This window comes from Aethalodelphis obliquidens, unplaced genomic scaffold, assembly GCF_003676395.1.
Source record: "Aethalodelphis obliquidens isolate GAN/ISIS:26980383/991018 unplaced genomic scaffold, ASM367639v1 scaffold13, whole genome shotgun sequence".
NCBI classification, from domain to species: domain Eukaryota; kingdom Metazoa; phylum Chordata; class Mammalia; order Artiodactyla; family Delphinidae; genus Aethalodelphis; species Aethalodelphis obliquidens.
In genome coordinates this window covers 32,306,039-32,325,498 of record NW_020837957.1, presented here as the reverse complement: position 1 = coordinate 32,325,498, position 19,460 = coordinate 32,306,039, and the positions used below count along the sequence as shown (strand labels likewise).

Below are 19,460 nucleotides of genomic sequence, written 5' to 3'. Positions count from 1 at the left end.
GTCTTTATTCCCGTCTTACCCCTAGGTACTTCATGACCTTTTTTTTTTTTCTTAGGTTCCATATATATGTGTTAGCCTACGGTATTTGTTTTTCTCTTTCCGACTTACTTCACTCTGTATGACAGACTCTAGGTCCATCCATCTCACTACAAATAACTCAAATTCATTTCTTTTTATGGCTGAGTAATATTCCATTGTATATATGTGTATATATATATATGTATATATGTGCTTTACATATTTATCAGTATGTTAGGTTCATTAATACCTTAAAGTTGTTTTAAAGGATAAATTTTTGGTGCTTGATTTATGTTTATTTTATAACAATCAATCTCTCAACTCCTAAATCCTTGAAATTCTTGATTTGCTAATATTTTTTTTCTTCTGGGTGATGTTAAGACTGTTAACAATTAGACAAAGTTCAATTTCTAAGGAATTTGTTATCCACTTAATTCATTATATTTTAATTAATGTAAGCAGATTAAAACTACATTTTCTTTTTGTATACACAGTGAGCATGAGTGAGTATTATAACCCAATTCTGTTTTATTGCCAGCTAGAGCCATTATCAGGGAGTTTATTGTGGACTTAGCTTTAACAACTAACTCTGTAACAGTAGCTGTCTTAGGAGTCAAATGATTAAGCAGAAAACAAACAGAATTAAACTCAATTATTCAAAATTTCAGTTATCCAAAATTAGCATATGTTCCACACTATCTTGCCCATTAAAAATGTCTTTTCTCTTCAAGGGTTTAGTCATGCTAAGTAAAGCTCTGCCTCCTTCTCACCAATAAACTCAACTTCTGATGTTGTCATTAAAAGTCTTGCATATTGATTTAGTGCATGGACCTCTTGATTCTCAAAATAAAATCTTAAATATATGGATGTCTGCCTTTGAGATTTTTAGCTTTGGAGTCAGTTAATCCTACCAACATTATGACACCACTAAATGAAAGCTGCTGGAGAGGGGAAAAGGGAGAGGGAGATGTGTGGTTCTCCTAAGGGAGCAGAGGTTATAAAGTTTCTTCATCCTAGGCATCACGATCTTGTCTCCAATAAAAAAAAAAAAAAAAAGGTTTCTTTGCATTACTAAGCACACAGCAACAGCATAAAAGGCACAAAGTAAACTAAATAAATGCTCCCTCTGAAATCAATTGTCCTTCTAGGTAGTACAGGTTACAATAGCAAACATCTGTATAATCTTTATTATGTGCTAGCCCTTTATATATATTAAATAATTTAATCCTCAAAACAGCTCTGTGAAGTTATTATAATTTTATTATTTTATAGATGAAAAGATTAAGAAATTTTCACAAGATTACAGAGCTTGTAAATAGTGGAGCTAGAATTTGAACCTAAGCAGTTGGCCCTGTTGTCTCTCTGATATAACTAATTCATCCTCAAATTCCCTTCTTTCTAGAATTTGTATTAATAGCAATCATAAAATATATGATGTTTAAATGAATGTGAAGCTTTCCTAATGGGATATGTACAGAATGAATAACTGAACTCATATTACCTCCTAAGATCACTGAGGCTGGTGTTTTGGGTATCCACCCTGGGTGACAATATGGTTACAACATAAACTGATTACCTGAGATTGTCTTTTAAGCTTTTCCAATTCAGTTACAATTACCTCTTTTTTAAAAGAAGGCACAGGTGCTTAATATTTCTTGAATAGACAGATGAACAGATGAATGGATAAATGAGGCCTGAGTAAGGAACCTAAGTCATAATACATTAATTCTTACTTGCATATCAATATGTAATACTACTACTAATGGTAGCATTTTTGAAATTGCAATTAAAATAAGAAAGTATTTTCTTAAGAAAAAAAATCATTGAATTCAGATTGGTTACCTTTGAATTCAACATCTCTGGCTTACTGAAATGTTTTTCTAGATCGTGAATCAATCAAATGTAAAGTGAAGTTTATCAAAGATCTATGAATTCAACATACTGATTTGCATTTTAGGATGTGACTATATGGAGGGTCTCGACTGATTAGATACCAAAAGTTCATTCTAGTCCCCCAGGTTTTCTGCTAGGGTCACTTTGGCACAAATCAGGACTCTTCACAGCAATGTTGGAACTCAAAGGTCTAGTTCACTTTTTGTTTGTTTGAACCTGCAGCTTGTTTCAAAATGTGGGGATTCAGAATGGCTGACTTTCATTGGCACCTCCCACACTGTTGAAACAGAAAGGCTTGATGTAATTAATTTCCCATCAGGTTCATCTGGTTACCCCATGTAGATGAAGGCTTAATTTAAATTGCACGTTGCCTATTAATTAATTTAAGCTTATAGGATTTCAATTTTTGATTTAAACCTTGTTGCTTCCTTTAGGATGGAGTCCACTTTTAATTCCTTGAGCTTCTCAACTGGCTTCTTCCTCCCTGGTCTTTGGTCTAAAATCATTAATTACTGTAGCAGTGACAAAGTTTTTAAAATTCTTATCTCAATAACTGTGATTCTGGAAATCTGTATGCATTTTAATTAACATATGTACAATCTCGTATGATATCGATATATGTATTTCTTTCACACCAAAAGTTTTATTTTTATATTGAATCTATTATTTTTTCATTTCTGTCACTTTAAAACTAAAAAGAAATTTCTGTATAACAATTTGAAAAGATCCTTTTACATACCTTCAGTTTCCTTCCAAAAACCTTTCATGGCGAATAAAAGTCATTTTTAAAATCTATTCCCCATAAAAACGCTGAGAACAGGTAGATTATATTTCATACTAAATCAATTGAGTTATAAAGAAAACCAATCAAATGGAATTTATAATGGAAATTAAAACTGAATTTACTATTACCCAGCAACAGAAGGATCCATTTCTTCATTTTTGGATCCCATTTCCTCAGAGAACATAATTACCCTTAATTTTTGAAAAGATACCTTTATTAGTTTGAAAGGTTTTCATGTTCATTCGTTATATTAGAAAAGTTTTAGAAAAGAAGAAATACATCAAATAGAAAATGTCTTATTGACCTAATTGAACATCTTCAAATGCCACTGAGGATTTGCTGATGTTTTTTAACACCTGTGTAATAATGTTGCCCTTTAAATGTAACTGGTTAAATTTTCAAAGCTGTGTTCTGGGATTTTGCCATTTGATGTCCATTAATGTCAATTGGAATATGTGGCCAAATCCCTGTGTACCACTTTGAAATTTTACCCCTTAGTGTTAATGATAGTCTTCTAACAGTGCAGTTAGAAATAAATTATTTATCTGCTTAGCAAAAATTTCCTTTACTCTCCAGGGTCAACTAAATAAGAAAAAAAAAGAATCCCAATATTTCTTTATTACTTCAAAGTAACATGTGTGTAAAGGAGCCATCAACTTAGCATATATTGAACACATCAGTTATATTATGCCAAGATAGCTGTATGTCTGTCTAAAAGGTTTATTTAAGTTACAACTTCCTTTAAAAATGCTTTCCTCTAACTTTTACTCTTGAATTTCTTTTTAGTATAGCTAAAGGTATGTTTCTATAAATATGTGTGTGTATTCTTTCCATGCATTCTCCTGTCCACTATGTTAGCCTTTTTTATGGTTAAAACATATAGACTAAGAAGAAGTTGCTGATAAATATTTTGAAATAGAAATAGAATCTTGACGTTCAGTTTCTAATTTGCCCTAACTTACTACCTTGTATTTAAATGTCAGTTATGGAATCCTGAAGTGTCAGCATTGAATATTCTTGACTAAGAAACACTGCTATCTAGAGGAAGATTTTTTAGGTGTGGGAGCGCCAAGTAGACATTTCCACAAACATTTTTGGTGTTGAGTGCTAAAGCATTAGTTTACACGTAAATTCAGTTTCATCTGAAATGAACAGGGTAAAAAGAAAACCGCTGATTTTAATGAAAGCTCTTTGTGCTTCCTTAATAGGAGCACCAATGAATACATATTGAGAATGCTGGTAAGGATGCTTGTGGTGGTGGAAGAGATGCCAAAGTATGCACCACATGAGGCTTATTTTACCCTTTGCTTGTTTTGTTGTTTGTAGAGCCCTTATTTGAGGCAATGCCACATTGTTGCACAAAAAGAACTATTTTTACTTCAGAAAATGCCTTTAAAGGACCGTTGACTTATGAGTGTACATCTGAAATATCAAATTATATTACTATGTTACGAGAGCATTAATTTACTCCCAGTTGGGTTAGCCCTTGAGAGTCTAAGCAGCCTTATACAGTGTAATCATGTAAAAAGTGACCTCAGAGTATTCTGTCCATCCATACAGCCTTTATGACAATTAGCAAATAATGTATTGGTAATGTTTGGTTAAATAATGTATACAAACTCAAACGCATACTCTAATTACTGAATTCTAGTAAATTCTCTTTAACTTGATTAAAATGTTCTAATGTATTGAAAATTAGATTAGGCTTACTATGTTTGAGTAAAATCACTATCAGATTTTGGGAAATACATGTAAAATGCAATATGGAATCTGTAAGTTCATCAGCACCTTGCTTGTTTTTGCAGTATCTCTATTCACACCAGCTGCTTTATACTTCGCGGAAACATAACAGAGCTGTATGTCTATTTATGCACTGTATGTGATTGTTTTTCTTTTACAAAATCTGCTATTCCTTGTTCTTTTTAAAACAGATGCTCAAGTGTTCCATACAATCTTTTACACATTACTGTATATCAAATTGTGATATGTATGTATTTTATGTGAGAGTCCTAGAGTTGCTATACCCACTGCGTAACATGCCTGCATGCAATAATAGCATCAAAGTCCTTAAAATAAGTACATATCCATTTACAAATTAACATACTTTGAAACATAGCAATGCTTGTATATTACATACGTATATATCTTAAGTAGAGATAAAATTGAATTTCGTCTAGTACAACACTGCCATCACATGATAGTGATTATAAGGCAATATGCTCAAGTGGTCAATATACTAACCATTGATCATCCTCATTTTCTGTAGGCACAGCCATCAGACCTATTGCTTTGAGAGCTGTGACCACCATTGCTCGCGCTTTGCCTGGATTTCCCATTTTGGCCACTGGTGGAATTGACTCAGCTGAAAGTGGTCTTCAGTTTCTCCACAGTGGTGCTTCGGTCCTCCAGGTAGTACTTGTGTTTGTCTGTCCCTTCACAAAACTCCGTCTAACAAATAAAGTGAAAATTATGTGACAAGTATGTTCTTGTAGGGTCTCTTGAGAAAGAGGCCTTGTGGGATCAGAAGCATGGCACTCATTAAGTTTCTATTACGGGTTGAGAACAAACCTGAGGTTCATTTCCTGTCCTTTTGAGGGCTTACAAACCCTCTATTTTTTTTTAACATATTTGTTCACCTGTATGTTTCTAAAATAAATGAGATCACGTTCCAAAATGTATACTGTACTACTGGATAAAAACCAAATATATGAAAAAAAAAAACCCAAATATATGAGGAACTCTGGGTAAAAGTAAAATCTTGATTGAAAAATAAAAGAAGTCAGGGGCAAGGCCAATACACACAATCTATGCCATATGGTACTGGAGGCATTAACAAACTTGACTGTGAACTTCCTGGTAGCCAAAGCAAAGAAATCACAGCTTTCAAAATATAGAAGTGAATTGGTTGTTTACCTTCTTGTGGTACAAAGCTGAGGGAAAATCATCCATTGTCTTCATAAAGTGATACTTTGAGATGTAGTACATCATGCTCTTTTTTTTTTTTTTTTTTTTGCGGTACGCGGGCCTCTCACTGTTGTGGCCTCTCCTACTGCGGAGCACAGGCTCCGGACGTGCAGGCTCAGCGGCCATGGCTCACGGGCCCAGCCGCTCCGCAGCATGTGGGATCTTCCCGGACTGGGGCACGAACCCGTGTCCCCTGCATCGCCAGGCGGACTCTCAACCACTGTGCCACCAGGGAAGCCCCATCATACTCTTATTAGCCCTCTACAAATAACTTAGAAATTACTTAATTTTTTATTATTTATACACTTGCTTTTTATATTATAATGTTGTTCAACATAGATGCAGTACAGTGCCTCAGCACTTTATAACATAAGCATTTCTCTCAGGGACCAGATATGCAGGTTTGGATGGTCTGACATGACCCAGGTAAAATTTTTCATGTGAGGACTAGACTGTGACCTCTGAGGTAAATCCCACTTTAATATGGCTGCTTACTACCTAACATTGATGGTAATTGGGGAGCAGAGTGTTTAGCATCACTTATATTCTCTGGCAAGAAAGTGGAGTGCAGTATCTTGTGTTGCCAATTTAACAATCAGAATTAACATCCTGTTATAAAATATAAAGTGGAAATAACATATATCAGAATGCTAATGGAGGAGTACTTCTGCTTCCAGGAAGATGGAGTAGGTGTACTTTTCCCTATGCTTCTGAGTAAGTACAATTAAAAACCTTTATATATCTAGAACGAACATAAAGAGATTCTGAAAGGAGGGGAGAAGGCAGTCTGGCTAGGAATCTCAGGACCCAAGGCACCACACAGTGGAGAATTTCCTGAGTTTTCTTTTTGCCTCATATATCCCAGACTTGGAGCCAAAGAAGCCAGCCACCCAGAAACAACAGGTGCAGACAAAAAACCCCTACTCTTTCTAGCCAGAGAACCAGGAAAAGACAGCCTAGCAAGACAGAAAATTTTTGACCGTAACTGCTCTTCTCTAGCCAAACACCACAGCTTAAAAACTGCAGCGCCACACCTGTCCACACAAGCAAAGGACAAGCATGGGTCTCTTACCTCCAGCCTCAGGAGGCTGTAACAAGGCACCCAGCATCGCTCCTGGGCAATAATAAGCTCCCATATGTGGGAGGCATGGACTTCCACCCCATTGACAGTAATGAGGTGTCCCTTCTCCTCCCCCCCCGGGGCCTTGTCAGAGGAAGTCTAATGGAGAGTCAGGATTTTTTTTTTTTTTTTTTTTTGGCGGTACGCGGGCCTCTCACTGCTGTGGCCTCTCCCGTTGCGGAGCACAGGCTCTGGACGCGCAGGCTCAGCGGCCATGGCTCACGGGCCCAGCCACTCTGCGGCATGTGGGATCTTCCCGGACTGGGGCACGAACCCGTGTCCCCTGCATCGGCAGGCGGACTCTCAACCACTGCACCACCAGTGAAGCCTGAGAGTTAGGATTTTTATCACCACCCAGCAGTAACAAGGCCACTCTGTCCCCGCCCCGTCACAGCCCCCTGGTGTCAGATGAGGCCTAGAGGGGAGCCAGAACTCCTATCTTCTCTTGGCAGTAACAAGGAGTTATGTCCCTCAGGTGTCAAAGGAGGACAAGTAGGGCATCTGGACAGTAATGAGGCAGCATCCTTGCCCTCCTCTACCAGAATGGTATCCAAAAATGCCAGCTAAAACAAAAGGTTTAAATAAGATGAAGAGTCCCTTAGCATAATACCCAAAATGTCAACGTTTTAATTGAAAATCACTCATCATTCCAAGACCCAGGAAGACCTCAAGCTGAATGGTAAAAGACAATTAATAGATGCCAATACCAAGATAGCAGTAACAGAGATTTAGAATGATCTGATGAAGATTTTTAAAGCAGACATCATAAAGTTGCTCTAAGAAGCAATTACAAACAGGCTTGAAGCAAATGGAAAATATGGAAAGTCTCAAAAAAGACATAGTTATAAAGAACCAAATGGAAATTTCAGTACTGAAAAATATAATAACAAATACAAAACTCAGTTGATGGGCTCAACAAAAGAATGGGGAGGACAAAGAAATAATCAGTGAACTGGAAGATAGAGCAGTAGAAATTAACCAATCTGAAAAACAGGGAGAAAAAAGACAGAAAGGAAAACAATGAACAAAGTCTCAGGGAACTGTGGGAGTGTAACAAAAGTTGTAATATTCATGTTATCAGAGTGCCAGAGGAGAGGTCACAGAAGGAGGGGATGAAAAAGAAATAATGTCTGAAAACTTCCCAAGTTTTGTAAGAGACATAAATAAACCTACAAGATTCAAGAAGCTGAATGCATCTCAAACATGAGAGATCCAAAGAAACCCATACCAAAACACATCATTATCAAACTTCTGAAAACTAAAGACAAAAGGCCCTTGACAGCAAGAAAAAAATGACATCTTACCTATGAGGAGCAAACAACTATGACAATAGATTTCTCATCATCAGAAACCATCAAGTCCAGAAAGTGAGACAAAATTTTTCAACTGTTGAAAGAAAAGAACTATCAACCCATAATCCTATTTCCTTCAAAAAGGAAAGATAAAACAAGACATTCTTAACTCAAGAAATACTAAGAATTTATTTCCAGGAAGCATAACTAAAAGAACGACTGAAGGAATTTCCTTAAGAAGAAGGGAAATGGTAAAAGAAGGGACTTGTGGGCATCAGAAATGAAGGGAAAATACAGAGCAGTATCTTCAAGAAGAATCTGGAAGATAATGGATGTCTAGGGTTGAATATCACCTGAATTTGTTTTCATGAACATGGAGGAATACATGAACTCAAGTATAAAAATGCATTATGAGTGGGTTCCAGAAAGGACTCCTGCTCATTTCCAGACATGTAAGCTTGGGCGAGTCACACATGAGGGGTGGTAATTGTTGACTGTCTACCGTGTGCTGATTCTAGCTACTGCTAGATACAGTATTTCCATGCCTACCTGAGAGTGAAATCATTTTATACTTCTTTGACATCATCTTAGGCTTGGAGGATGAAAATAGTGTAGCCAAAGTCACATGACTAGCGCTAAAGCCAGAACTAAAACCTTGAGTTTCTCGACTGCAAAGCCAATGCTCTTCCAACTGGTCATACCGCCTGTCCCCCTCCCAGAACCTCTAAGGTGGAGTAGCAGTAATAGGCAGATCTTCCCCATCTACTCAAAGCTTATATGTTCAGGCTACAAGTTAATTCTTAGAGTAAGGATTCAAAGAAGAGAAGAAATGTGGGAACATAGAAAAATAAATAACATGATATGTTCCAAACACAGATGTGCACTCAGTTTATGGACACATATAAATATGTGGAGTACTTTGTGTCTTCATAAAAACGTGTGGTAAAATAATCGCTCAAATTGCAGTTTCTGCTTAGGCTCATCTTGGATCAAGAAGCAGAGACTCACTCAAACCACTTGAAGAAAATGAAGCCTATTGTATTCTATATGTGAATGGAGACGGGAACTGCAAGAACCAATGGGGCAGTTCTGGGCAGAGACCTTTTCCATCTCTTTTGTGAGCCATGTGATTTCTCCCTCAAAGGAATCTGTAGCTCTGTTCAATCCTTTGTCTTCAGGACTTACTCCTTGTTCCTGCCTCCTCTGAACTTCTGCCTAGCACATGCTCATCATGGACCCATTCGACATGGTGGTCTTTCAGCTCCACCTTCTACATGAAATACCTCACCAGCTTAGTATCTGTTGGCTCAGATTTTCAAAAGAGGAAATCTGTTTGGCTCAATGTATCTTTTCATGCCAGGCCTCATCCTAGAACACTGGTCATCTGATGTATTGACCAGGGTATAGGAAAAACACATTAAATATTTGTTGAATGTATTTTTTAAATGAGTATGCTCGAGTTGTCATCTTTTATCTTTTTTTTTTTTTTTTTTTTTTTTTGCGGTACGCGGGCCCCTCACTGTTGTGGCCTCTCCCATTACGGAGCAACAGGCTCCGGACGCGCAGGCTCAGCGGCCATGGCTCACGGGCGCAGCCGCTCCGCGGCATGTGGGATCTTCCCAGACCGGGGCATGAACCCGTGTCCCCTGCATCGGCAGGCGGACTCTCAACCACTGCGCCACCAGGGAAGCCCAAGCCCGTCATTTTTTTAAACCAGATTATTAAGAGGGGATGAGAAGGTCAACATGGTATTAAAAAGGGGCTGCCAAAGCACTGCCCCTTCAGCTCTGGCTAGGAATGGCCCAGAAACTTCCCAGCCATGTAAAATATTGACTCCCAATTGATGTTGTTAAAAAGGTAAATTTCCACACATAGGCTTTTACTGACATAAAATTACAGATTATGTATCAATTATGTGTCATTAGCTTTAGTCACGTTTTAATTCAGCCGGAAAATATTTTTAAACCAATTTTAGCTAAAGTTTGAACTAAAATCAGTATTAAGATATATTCAGGACAGTTATGAGTGGGAAAATCCCTGAATATACAATTTTGGCTTGGCATTTGAATGGGGTGGAGAATGTATAATATTTCTATCTCTCTTCCATTGTAACTGAATTTTACCCTGTTCCACTCCCTAGTCCTGGGTTAATCTAACCTTTCATTTTCTATACTTCTGGGATGCTGAATATTATTAGAGAAATTCAGGTAACTTTGCCAATTGAATTTACTCCAAATTCACAGTGTTTAATGTCAGCTGGGCCTTGGTGTGCTGGTAAGCATGGTTTTATTCATCTTTTAAAAAAAATTTCCCATCAAATTCCCTCTGGCAGTTGGTTCAAATCTTTTTTGTACACCTCAAGGCCCTAAATCCCTCCATCATCACCTTCCCATTCCTCTGTTGCCATTTGTTCACTGGCTCTTAACTGCCCACCTCATTCCCCTTCTCTGATTCTATAATATTTCCCTTGAAGAGCTCATCCACTTACATAACTTAAGGTGGAATACTATCAAACCTAGCTTTCTGTTTCCACTCAGATGTAAAGTATGTACTGACAAGATGCATTTTTTTACAAGACATAATCAGACAGATGATATGTATTTAAATAGTGTGATGGTGCTGATATACTGGAGTTTAGAAAGAGAAGTAATAAACAGAAATAGTGATATAAATTAAACATTTTGATTCTGAATTTCTTGATGTACATAAATAAACTATGTAGTTAGGCGAGTGCACTACTGGAATAAGGATTTATTCTCAAAGTAGCAATTTCAAATTCAATTTTTAAGTGAATTTAATAACCATGACCTTCTATGTGACTTTAGAAAAAGTATTGACATTTCACAAATGGAAAGCTAAAATTTTTTTCATAAGTTTGATAAGTGTGATAGAACATTCTTTTCTTGTTGATCAGTTTGCATCACAGAGAAGCATTCATTCATTTATTCATTCAGTAAATATTTATTGAGAATCCACATGCCTAGCACTATTCTAGGAATTTGGAATACATACTTCTGTGAGTAGAACAGACAAAAGTCCATCACCTCATGGGGCTTACATTCTAGTGAGGACAAAGATATAATATAATAAATATGAAACATAAGTATATTATCCGGTATGTAAGATGATATGTGCTGTGAAAAAGTGGTCTCATTGCAAAGGTAATATTTGTATAAAAAACTGAAGGCGAGGAATCAGGGAAATTTTTATTGAATTAAAATACTTAGGTTATAGCATCACTTGCTTAAATTTTTGCTAATTGAGAGTTTAACTGAAATATAAAAATCACAAAATACTTTAGACCACCTTGCAGTTTAAAAATGGAAAATGCCTTTTAGGTTTCAGGCTGCAATTTTTTTTTTTTTTTTTTTGCGGTACGCGGGCCTCTCACTGCTGTGGCCTCTCCCATTGCGGAGCACAGGCTCCGGACGTGCAGGCTCAGCAGCCATGGCTTATGGGCCCAGCCGCTCCGCGGCATGTGGGATCTTCCCGGACCGGGGCACGAACCCGCGTCCCCTGCATCGGCAGGCGGACTCTCAACCACTGTGCCACCAGGGAAGCCCTAGGCTGCATTTTAATGGGCAATTTTTTGCTTTTTGAAGTCTTCTTACAATTTTTAGGAATGTACCATTTCTCATTGGCACTGTTTATTTCTATTACCTTATTCTACAACTTGCTTTGCTGAGGATTTTAACATTTCAGTGGTAAAGCATCCAATAACCCTACCTTAAAAATGCTTCAGTTAATGTTTTATATAAAAACTAAGGAGTTGGCTAGACAATAATTTGAGTATTCCAGATCATTTCCCTGGAACAACTTTGGAGTAAAAATGACTATTACAACAGAACCACATGCAACACTTTGGCCAAGAAATAAGGTTCAAAACTAATTATGGGTGTGTATTCTTGGGTAGCTGCTCTTATTACTTTGTCAGTCAACCCAACTAACTTCTAATTTATTTAAGTGAACCCCAGTGTCTTTGAAATCTTATTTTTCATCTTTTTTGATAGGCTCTCATTAGTTAGAATATGCAAGTTAGATCTATAAAAATTCTAAGTGAAAATTATCATTAAATTTAAGATACCGGGCTTCCCTGGTGGCGCAGTGGTTTGGAGTCCGCCTGCCGATGCAGGGGACACGGGATCGTGCCCCGGTCTGGGGGGGATCCCACGTGCCGCTGGGCGGCTGGGCCCGTGAGCCATGGCCGGTGAGCCTGTGAGTCTAGAGCCTGCGCGTCCAGAGCCTGCGCATCCGGAGCCTGTGCTCCGGAATGGGAGAGACCACAACAAAGAGAGGCCCGCGTACCGCAAAAAAAAAAAAAAAATTAAGATACCGAACACTGAAATTTATAAATACCTATTTGTTAAATTACATTCTCAAGCTCTTCATAAACTCTTGAGGTCTTAAATCTTTTGAAAGGCTACTCTGAAAAAAGGAAGTTTGCTTCTGCCTGCCAATTAGTTATTCAGGAAAAGCATAGTAAATAAACAACTTGAATAATTTCCCTTTAAAACAGTTTGAAAAGATTAATAAATTAACACTGGCTTTTTTTTTAAACTTGTAGTTTAAGTTGTTTGTCCCAGATCTAGCCTTCAGAATGAATTCTATATCCCCTTCATCTGATTTAAGTACTAGTCTACAATTTCTGTTAATAAAAACTATTTAGGGATTTCTATTGCAACCAAAACCCAGACGGAGTCAGTTGCTTTTAGTAATAGGTTTCATCACAAAATGTTCACTCTCCTCTATTGTATATAGATAGAGGATATAAGTACTATGCTACCTTTTTTTTCACTGAATTACTTTGGGTTTCTATAATTTAATTTAATGATATTGCCACTACAATTCAATCTTTTAAGGACTTTGATTCAGGACATCAGAAATTATAGGAAGTTCATTCATGTACAATTATGACCTGTGCCTTCACTGAGATTGTATGGGTGGGTTTTTTTATTCCATTTCTTTTGTATGGGTTTCACTGAAGTTAATAGAAAATCCTGAAATACAGGAGAAAGAGGGAGTATAGTGGGCATTTGCTGTGAGTCATGGTCATGTGACAGACACTCACTAGAGTTATATAACCAAATCAATTTTTGACAATAATTAGCTGCTCTGATGGAGCTAGTTCAAGCTAAATGGAATTTTTTAATGTGATCAAGAGATGTATTATTTTATTGAAACTAGAGAAAAAGAGGTAATTGAAGCAGCACGATGACACTGTTTCCACATGAGTGCAGATGCATTATGGACATTCTCTCTTGGTCATAATGCACAGGAAGACGGCAGTGCTTCAACTATATAGATGGGGTCTTTAGGTGGTAAAAATTTTGCGTACTATATTTTAAATTCTTATTGGGTAAGCGGAAAATATATTTATTCAATTATTTCTTATTTTTTATTTAATCATCATTAATCATCATCATTAAAGTCAGGCTATGATACATGAAGGAAGAATAGTTGATACCATTCAAAGTTATTTTAAATGGCATCAGAATTATTTCACATAGCTAGTTAAAATAGACACATTTTTCTTTCCACTATGCAGTTTCTTGTTTCCTAGCTTTAATGAGTGTTTCATGTACAGTGTTAAGAACAATATGCAAGTAGTTATTTTAAAAAATAGAAACCCTATATTTGTAGAATAATATATAGGAAAAAAGTAGTATCCATTCAGTGAAATTCAAATTACTGTGTCAGTTATTGCATTATTTTAAATTACTTTAATGGATGGTGTCTTTAATGGAAGAGGTTTTAATTTTTGGAAAGTATCTTGATTGCGGTGCAACAATGTTGCTTATAAGCAAACAGAGGAAATTAAATGGAAACCTGCTAGGCTTTCGAATGATTACACATTCGCCACTTGATAGAAAGATTAATATCTAGATTCAAAAGAAATTAATTGAAATTAAATCTAATCTTTTTGAATGACAGTTTTACTATAAGAAAAAGTAACTCTACCACACAATGTCTATTTTATGTGAGAAAATAACCATGAGTTAGCTAAGATGTTTGCAATTAGCCATATGAAATTTCTGATCTTGTATAAACTTCCTTGGCTAAATTTTTTCCTGACTCTGGCCAGATCCTTTATATTGTCTTTTCCTTTTTGCATTGTATGCAGAGCTATGGTTAATTACTAGTTTCACTTCTTCATCAAAGAATCTTCATATGTCTGACCAAAGTTTTAAACTACTATTTACCTTTTTATTCTTCAGTTAAAAAAAAAATCCTAGTTGTTTAGATATTCTTATTTCACATATTATTTTCCAAACATTGTGTTTTCTCTGTTGGTTTTCTCTGAATCTTTCCAATTTATCAATTTATCATTTGAAATGAATTGTGATTTAACATAACTAATTTTTTAATAATCATTCCATAACTTATCCACCCAAATGACTATTAGAAATAGTCACTTGGGAGCTAATGTATTTTCAATACCATCAGTAACTACTCTTCATACTTTGAGAATGGATCTCATTTCCTGTAAACAAAGCTAAAGAGAGCCAAGCCAAGTGAACAACGTTGGTTGTTGAACTGAGTTAGGTATACAAAGTCATGAGTCTCCTTTTCTGTCAGTCCATAAACTGACTTTAATAAGCTGTTCAAAAAAATGTGTAACAAAATTATTCTGAGCAGTGCCAACATCCACCAACATTATTTTGAAAAACCCAAACTAATTTAGATGTGTATAATTGTGTATTTGTTTAAAAATCCACCTCAATATTTTAGAGACTCGTTTTGGTACTAAGTTAGGGTTCAGAATTCAGACTGAATAGAGAGTTACTAGAAAATGCTAGGCCATAGCAAATATATTGTAAAGAATATTAATGATGAATTACCATCTGTTTTTCAAAAAGTCCTCTCTAGTTATTAATTCATTTGGCTCTTACAAAGCTCAGGGCATATCAATAAGCATTTTTAACCCATTTTGTAGATTTGCAAATTTGTAATTACCTTAACTTTGTTTCACCAGTTGGCTAACCGGTGTGATTAGAAACCATGTTTCCTGATTTCTATCCCATGATTTGTCTCTGCGTCTCCTACCGTCCATGTTATTGTGCTCAAGAAATTGTTCTAGAAAATGAAAAAGAAATTCATCATCATTCACAAACACGTGAATGCATGCTCTGTCCTTGACTTATTAACTGATGATTCATTCTCAACTCTTGAACTACACCTGTGTATCATTTTTTTATCCCAGTCTTATAATTTTCCAGGTGAACTGCTTACTCCTTCTTAAATAATTTATCCCTGAATTCTTCAGTTTCCAAAATTACTTTAAATTCTAATAAATTTTCTCATGTGCTGAGTAAAGGAAATCATGAGATTTCTAGAAAGCTGACTAACTTAGGGCTCCTGAGTTCTGTTTGGGGAAAACGTAGAAATCCAGTTAATCAATTTTTAAGTAACGTGAAATAGGGAGGCAGAGTAAGTTCCAATGTAGCTTCAGGAAAAGCAAGAGACACATATGTGACTCATACCGTATAAGAAGATAAAGCTGGTTGTTGATAAATATAAAGACACATCCTTGGGTGCAAAAACTTAATTATACATCTAAAATAGAGGTAACTATGGCAAAGAGAAGATTTTGTAGAAAAGCTGTGGAGGGATTTAATTCACAATAAGGTCAACAAAAATAGCATATTGATGTAGCTTCCCAGTAAATGTTGATGTGATCTTAGTTGTATTTGAGATATGATATTTAGTAAAAGGGAAATGATGTCCTCAGTGAACTCACATCAGATGACATCTTCATTTATCACATGGTGGGTGCCCACTATGTGCCAGGCATAGTTCTAGCCCCAAGGGTACAAGGATGTTTTCAGACAACTGAGAATGCTTTTAGGAACCTTGCATGCTAGAAGCCCCCTCAAAGGAGTGATACGATAATCGAGCCCAGATTCGGATGAGTAAAAAAAGAAGTCAGCCATGCAGAGGTCTGGGAGAAAAGTGTCCTCCTGGCACAAGGAAGAGCAAGATCATAAATACAAAGGCCTGGCGCACAAGGGTGAGAGCAGTCTTGTCTTGTTTCAGGACAGAAAGACACAGCGGAGGTGAGGATGATAGGAGATGAAGGGGCAGTCACAGGCAGAGGTGGCTCCTGTGGGGTACTGTACGCCACGATAAAAATTTTAGATGTTATTCTCTGTTTAATGGGAAGCTATTAAAGAGTGACAAGGTCTTTACATTTTCACAGTCTGACACCATACCCCTTCGCTCTCTCCACAAATCCAGGAGCAAATAAATGCTCAGTGGGCCCTTTCTACTTTGAACTTCCAGAGCACATGGTTCACTTTTAATTTATGGTTTTTATCCTTTGTGATTCAACTCTCCTCTCTTCTAGGGCTGCAGCCAGCCTCCCTCATCCTTGCCTTGCAAATATTTTTTTACTGTTTCCAAGGATGATGGTCTCCAAAAATGTGTTTTTATCAACACAAATCCATCACTTCTAGAAAAAAACATATCTCCCAGTACATGTTCTGTTAATGGTAGAACATCGTCATCAATTTTCTATACAACAAAAATGTTATTAGATATGAATCTAAAAATCAGACTAACACAAATCCCTTTCCGGAATCATTCAGTTCTATCACATGCTTAATATATTTGAATTTTTTTCCCCAAGAGTTCAGATCAGAATAGATTGTTTGTGCCATTCTAAGTATTTCTTTTACAAGAAAAAATGAAAGTACAGACCACAAAGATTCTAAATATTTCTCTTACAAGAAAAAATGAAAATACAGACCACAAAAAGACATTTCACAGTTGGTTTCTCATAAGTACCTACCTCCCTAGGAGTTCCCAGGCCTGACATTCAATTTTGTACTCTACTATTTTGCTTTGTATGTGCTATCCCAATTCTTTATCACTTTTCTTCTCTTTTCTTTCATTTCTTGTTTTTTTTTTTTTTGGTCACGGTAACCTGGATTTATTTACATTAGAACATTCCAAAAGACATTTTACTCTGTGAATTAAAATAAATCCTGCAATTTTGCAATATGTGTGTTTAACAAATTATTTTTACTTAGAGCATACTACAGAGTTAATTTTCTCTTGTGTGAGAGAAGAAATAAGTATGAAGAAGAAAATGCCTTTGTGCACTACAAATAATTGTCATACAAATATGAATTTTCACCTGTCCTGTTTATTAAAAATATTGTTTTGGGTATAACATGCAGTATTTAAAATATGAACACCTAGCTCATTTCTTACGGAGTAGCCTTGAAAACGTCTTATTTCTAACCATCTTCAAAGATTAGAAATGTGAAGATTTGTTTATTCACTTTCTGATCTTGATACAGGATGTGTCTAAGGTAGAGGAAGAGGGAGGACGACTCTGTTAGGCAGTAACTGCACTACAGGACACCTAGGGCTCTGCACCAAAGATATAACTGAGCTCTGAGAGCTGCCTTAGGAAGGTCAGTGGGATCTCTTCTTAGTGTGGTAAAATTGAAGCTGAACAGTTCTGCCGTATACCTCTATATCATTGTCTAATATGTAGTGTTTTGTTTTGTTTATCTTGCCAACCAGTGTCTCAAGTTCCTTGCTCTTAATGCATTCAGTTAAGAAAGCCTGTTGTTGGTCCCTAATGTTTTTCAGAAACCTTTGTTTATTCTAGTCTTGAAGATTCTTGACAGTATTTGTGTGCCTCTGTTATGTATCCAGATCTGGTTGTATTGCCATGTATATTACAGTAGTTAAGAGAAGGAGATTTGAAGTTCTACAATTCTTTGCTCAACTCCTGGACTCACCATTTTATAACTAAATAAATTTAAGCTAATTATTTAACCTCTGTAAACCTTGGTTGATTCATCTGTATAATAGAAGTTATAGTATCTACCTTATTGGGTTGCTGTGAGAAATATTTAATATGTTAAAGGAAGTATCACGATTCAGAGTCCCAGTACGTCTAGTGCCTCCCTCCTGATCCAGCCTCTCTGATCCTGCCAACCTCTTGCCATCCAGCGATGCCTGGCACATCAGGGAGGCTCCAGCACCCTGGTCCAGCTCTCAGATTGGTTGGAAAATGCATATCAACTCTGATTGTGTTGGTCTCTCATTATAAACTCCTAGAAGAAAGAGTACCAAGATCATGTAATTTTAGTCATGTAATTGACATTTATTAGAGGTTCTCTTGCTACAGATGACAGTGACTTACTGAGGATTAAAGAATAAGCAAATAATTTGGATGCACATTTATTTTCATAGTATTGATTAGGACTCATGCAAATAGTGATTATGAAAGAAATTACAGTAAAATATCAAAGTCCTTATAGGCCTAAAACATTCTTAAAAGACTTTTCTTAGAAATCACAACTATGTCTCCCATTTAGAAGTTTTAAAAAAATCAGTGATAAGTTTAAGGTGTATGAGAAGTACAGGAAATTTCTGTCAGGAAATTTCAGTCTCCAGTTCAAGTGACTCCTAATTCACAATTCAGAAACCAGGCTTAGGCCAGATGACCTTTGTATAAACTAGGAGCATGATCAAATTCAGCATTGAAATTTATGATCAGCTCCACTCAGTAGAAGAATTTTTATCAATTGAGTTTGCCACAAACAAGAGGAAATCTGGATTTTGTCAGAAGTATTCTGTGTATAAATATTTACTGGATTTTTTCATCTTCCTCTCACATTTACACTCCTTAAAACAATGTATCTGATAGAAACAGTTTACTTATATGTTAAAAGTTTGCTCAAGGAAGGGAAATCACATCATCAATGCTCCCAAGCAAAATGCTTTTAAGGGAAAGTTTTGAATATTTTATTGCAGACTATTCAACAAATTGTAATTTCAGATAGAGGACCAAATGGATTTCTGTTTTATCTAAGTTAAAAAAAATCATTCAAAAGCTTGGCTCTCTAGAAGTATGTATCTGTGCATCATGTACGTGTTTTATGGCATCAAAGTTACAGTTCAGTAGATTTCCAAAAGCCTTTTGAGACAGAGACATGAATTTTTACAGATTCTAATTACAAGTTAGAAGTCATCTCGCTGTTGGAAGTTAAAAATGGAGACAATTAGAGAAAATTCCAGTTGAAAGAAAAATGCGTTTTGGAGAAAGCAATAAAAGCACAAAAAAATAGGAAAGTAAAATCACTTCTCAGTAGTTCTTCTGTGATTCAATTGTAGATCAATAGTGTGTAGTTAATGCATTACCAGGAGAGCATTAATTTGCAATTATGGCAGGTGATCTGATCCTCTGTGTTCTGTCCATTGACCCAGATGACCTTTTGTTGAAAGAGATTCTGTGGTTATTATTTTAAATAGAGCAAGAGAAAGGCAAAACGAAAGTATAGGTCACTCTCAGCTGTAAGTATCTTACACAACACAAATAGGAACCTTTGTAGTACAGCCCCAATAGTCGTATAAGTATAATGAGCCTGAG

General features: G+C 36.3%; 1 protein-coding gene across 1 annotated transcript in view; it reads left to right on the top strand.

Annotated features, from left to right (window-relative positions):
* Window positions 1-19,460, top strand: part of DPYD (dihydropyrimidine dehydrogenase) — an 811,158-nt gene that overhangs the window by 657,456 nt on the left and 134,242 nt on the right. The window contains exon 19 of the mRNA XM_027114432.1: window positions 4,962-5,104. Within this exon, the coding sequence (XP_026970233.1) occupies window positions 4,962-5,104 (143 nt within the window). The remainder of the gene's footprint in view (window positions 1-4,961; window positions 5,105-19,460) is intronic.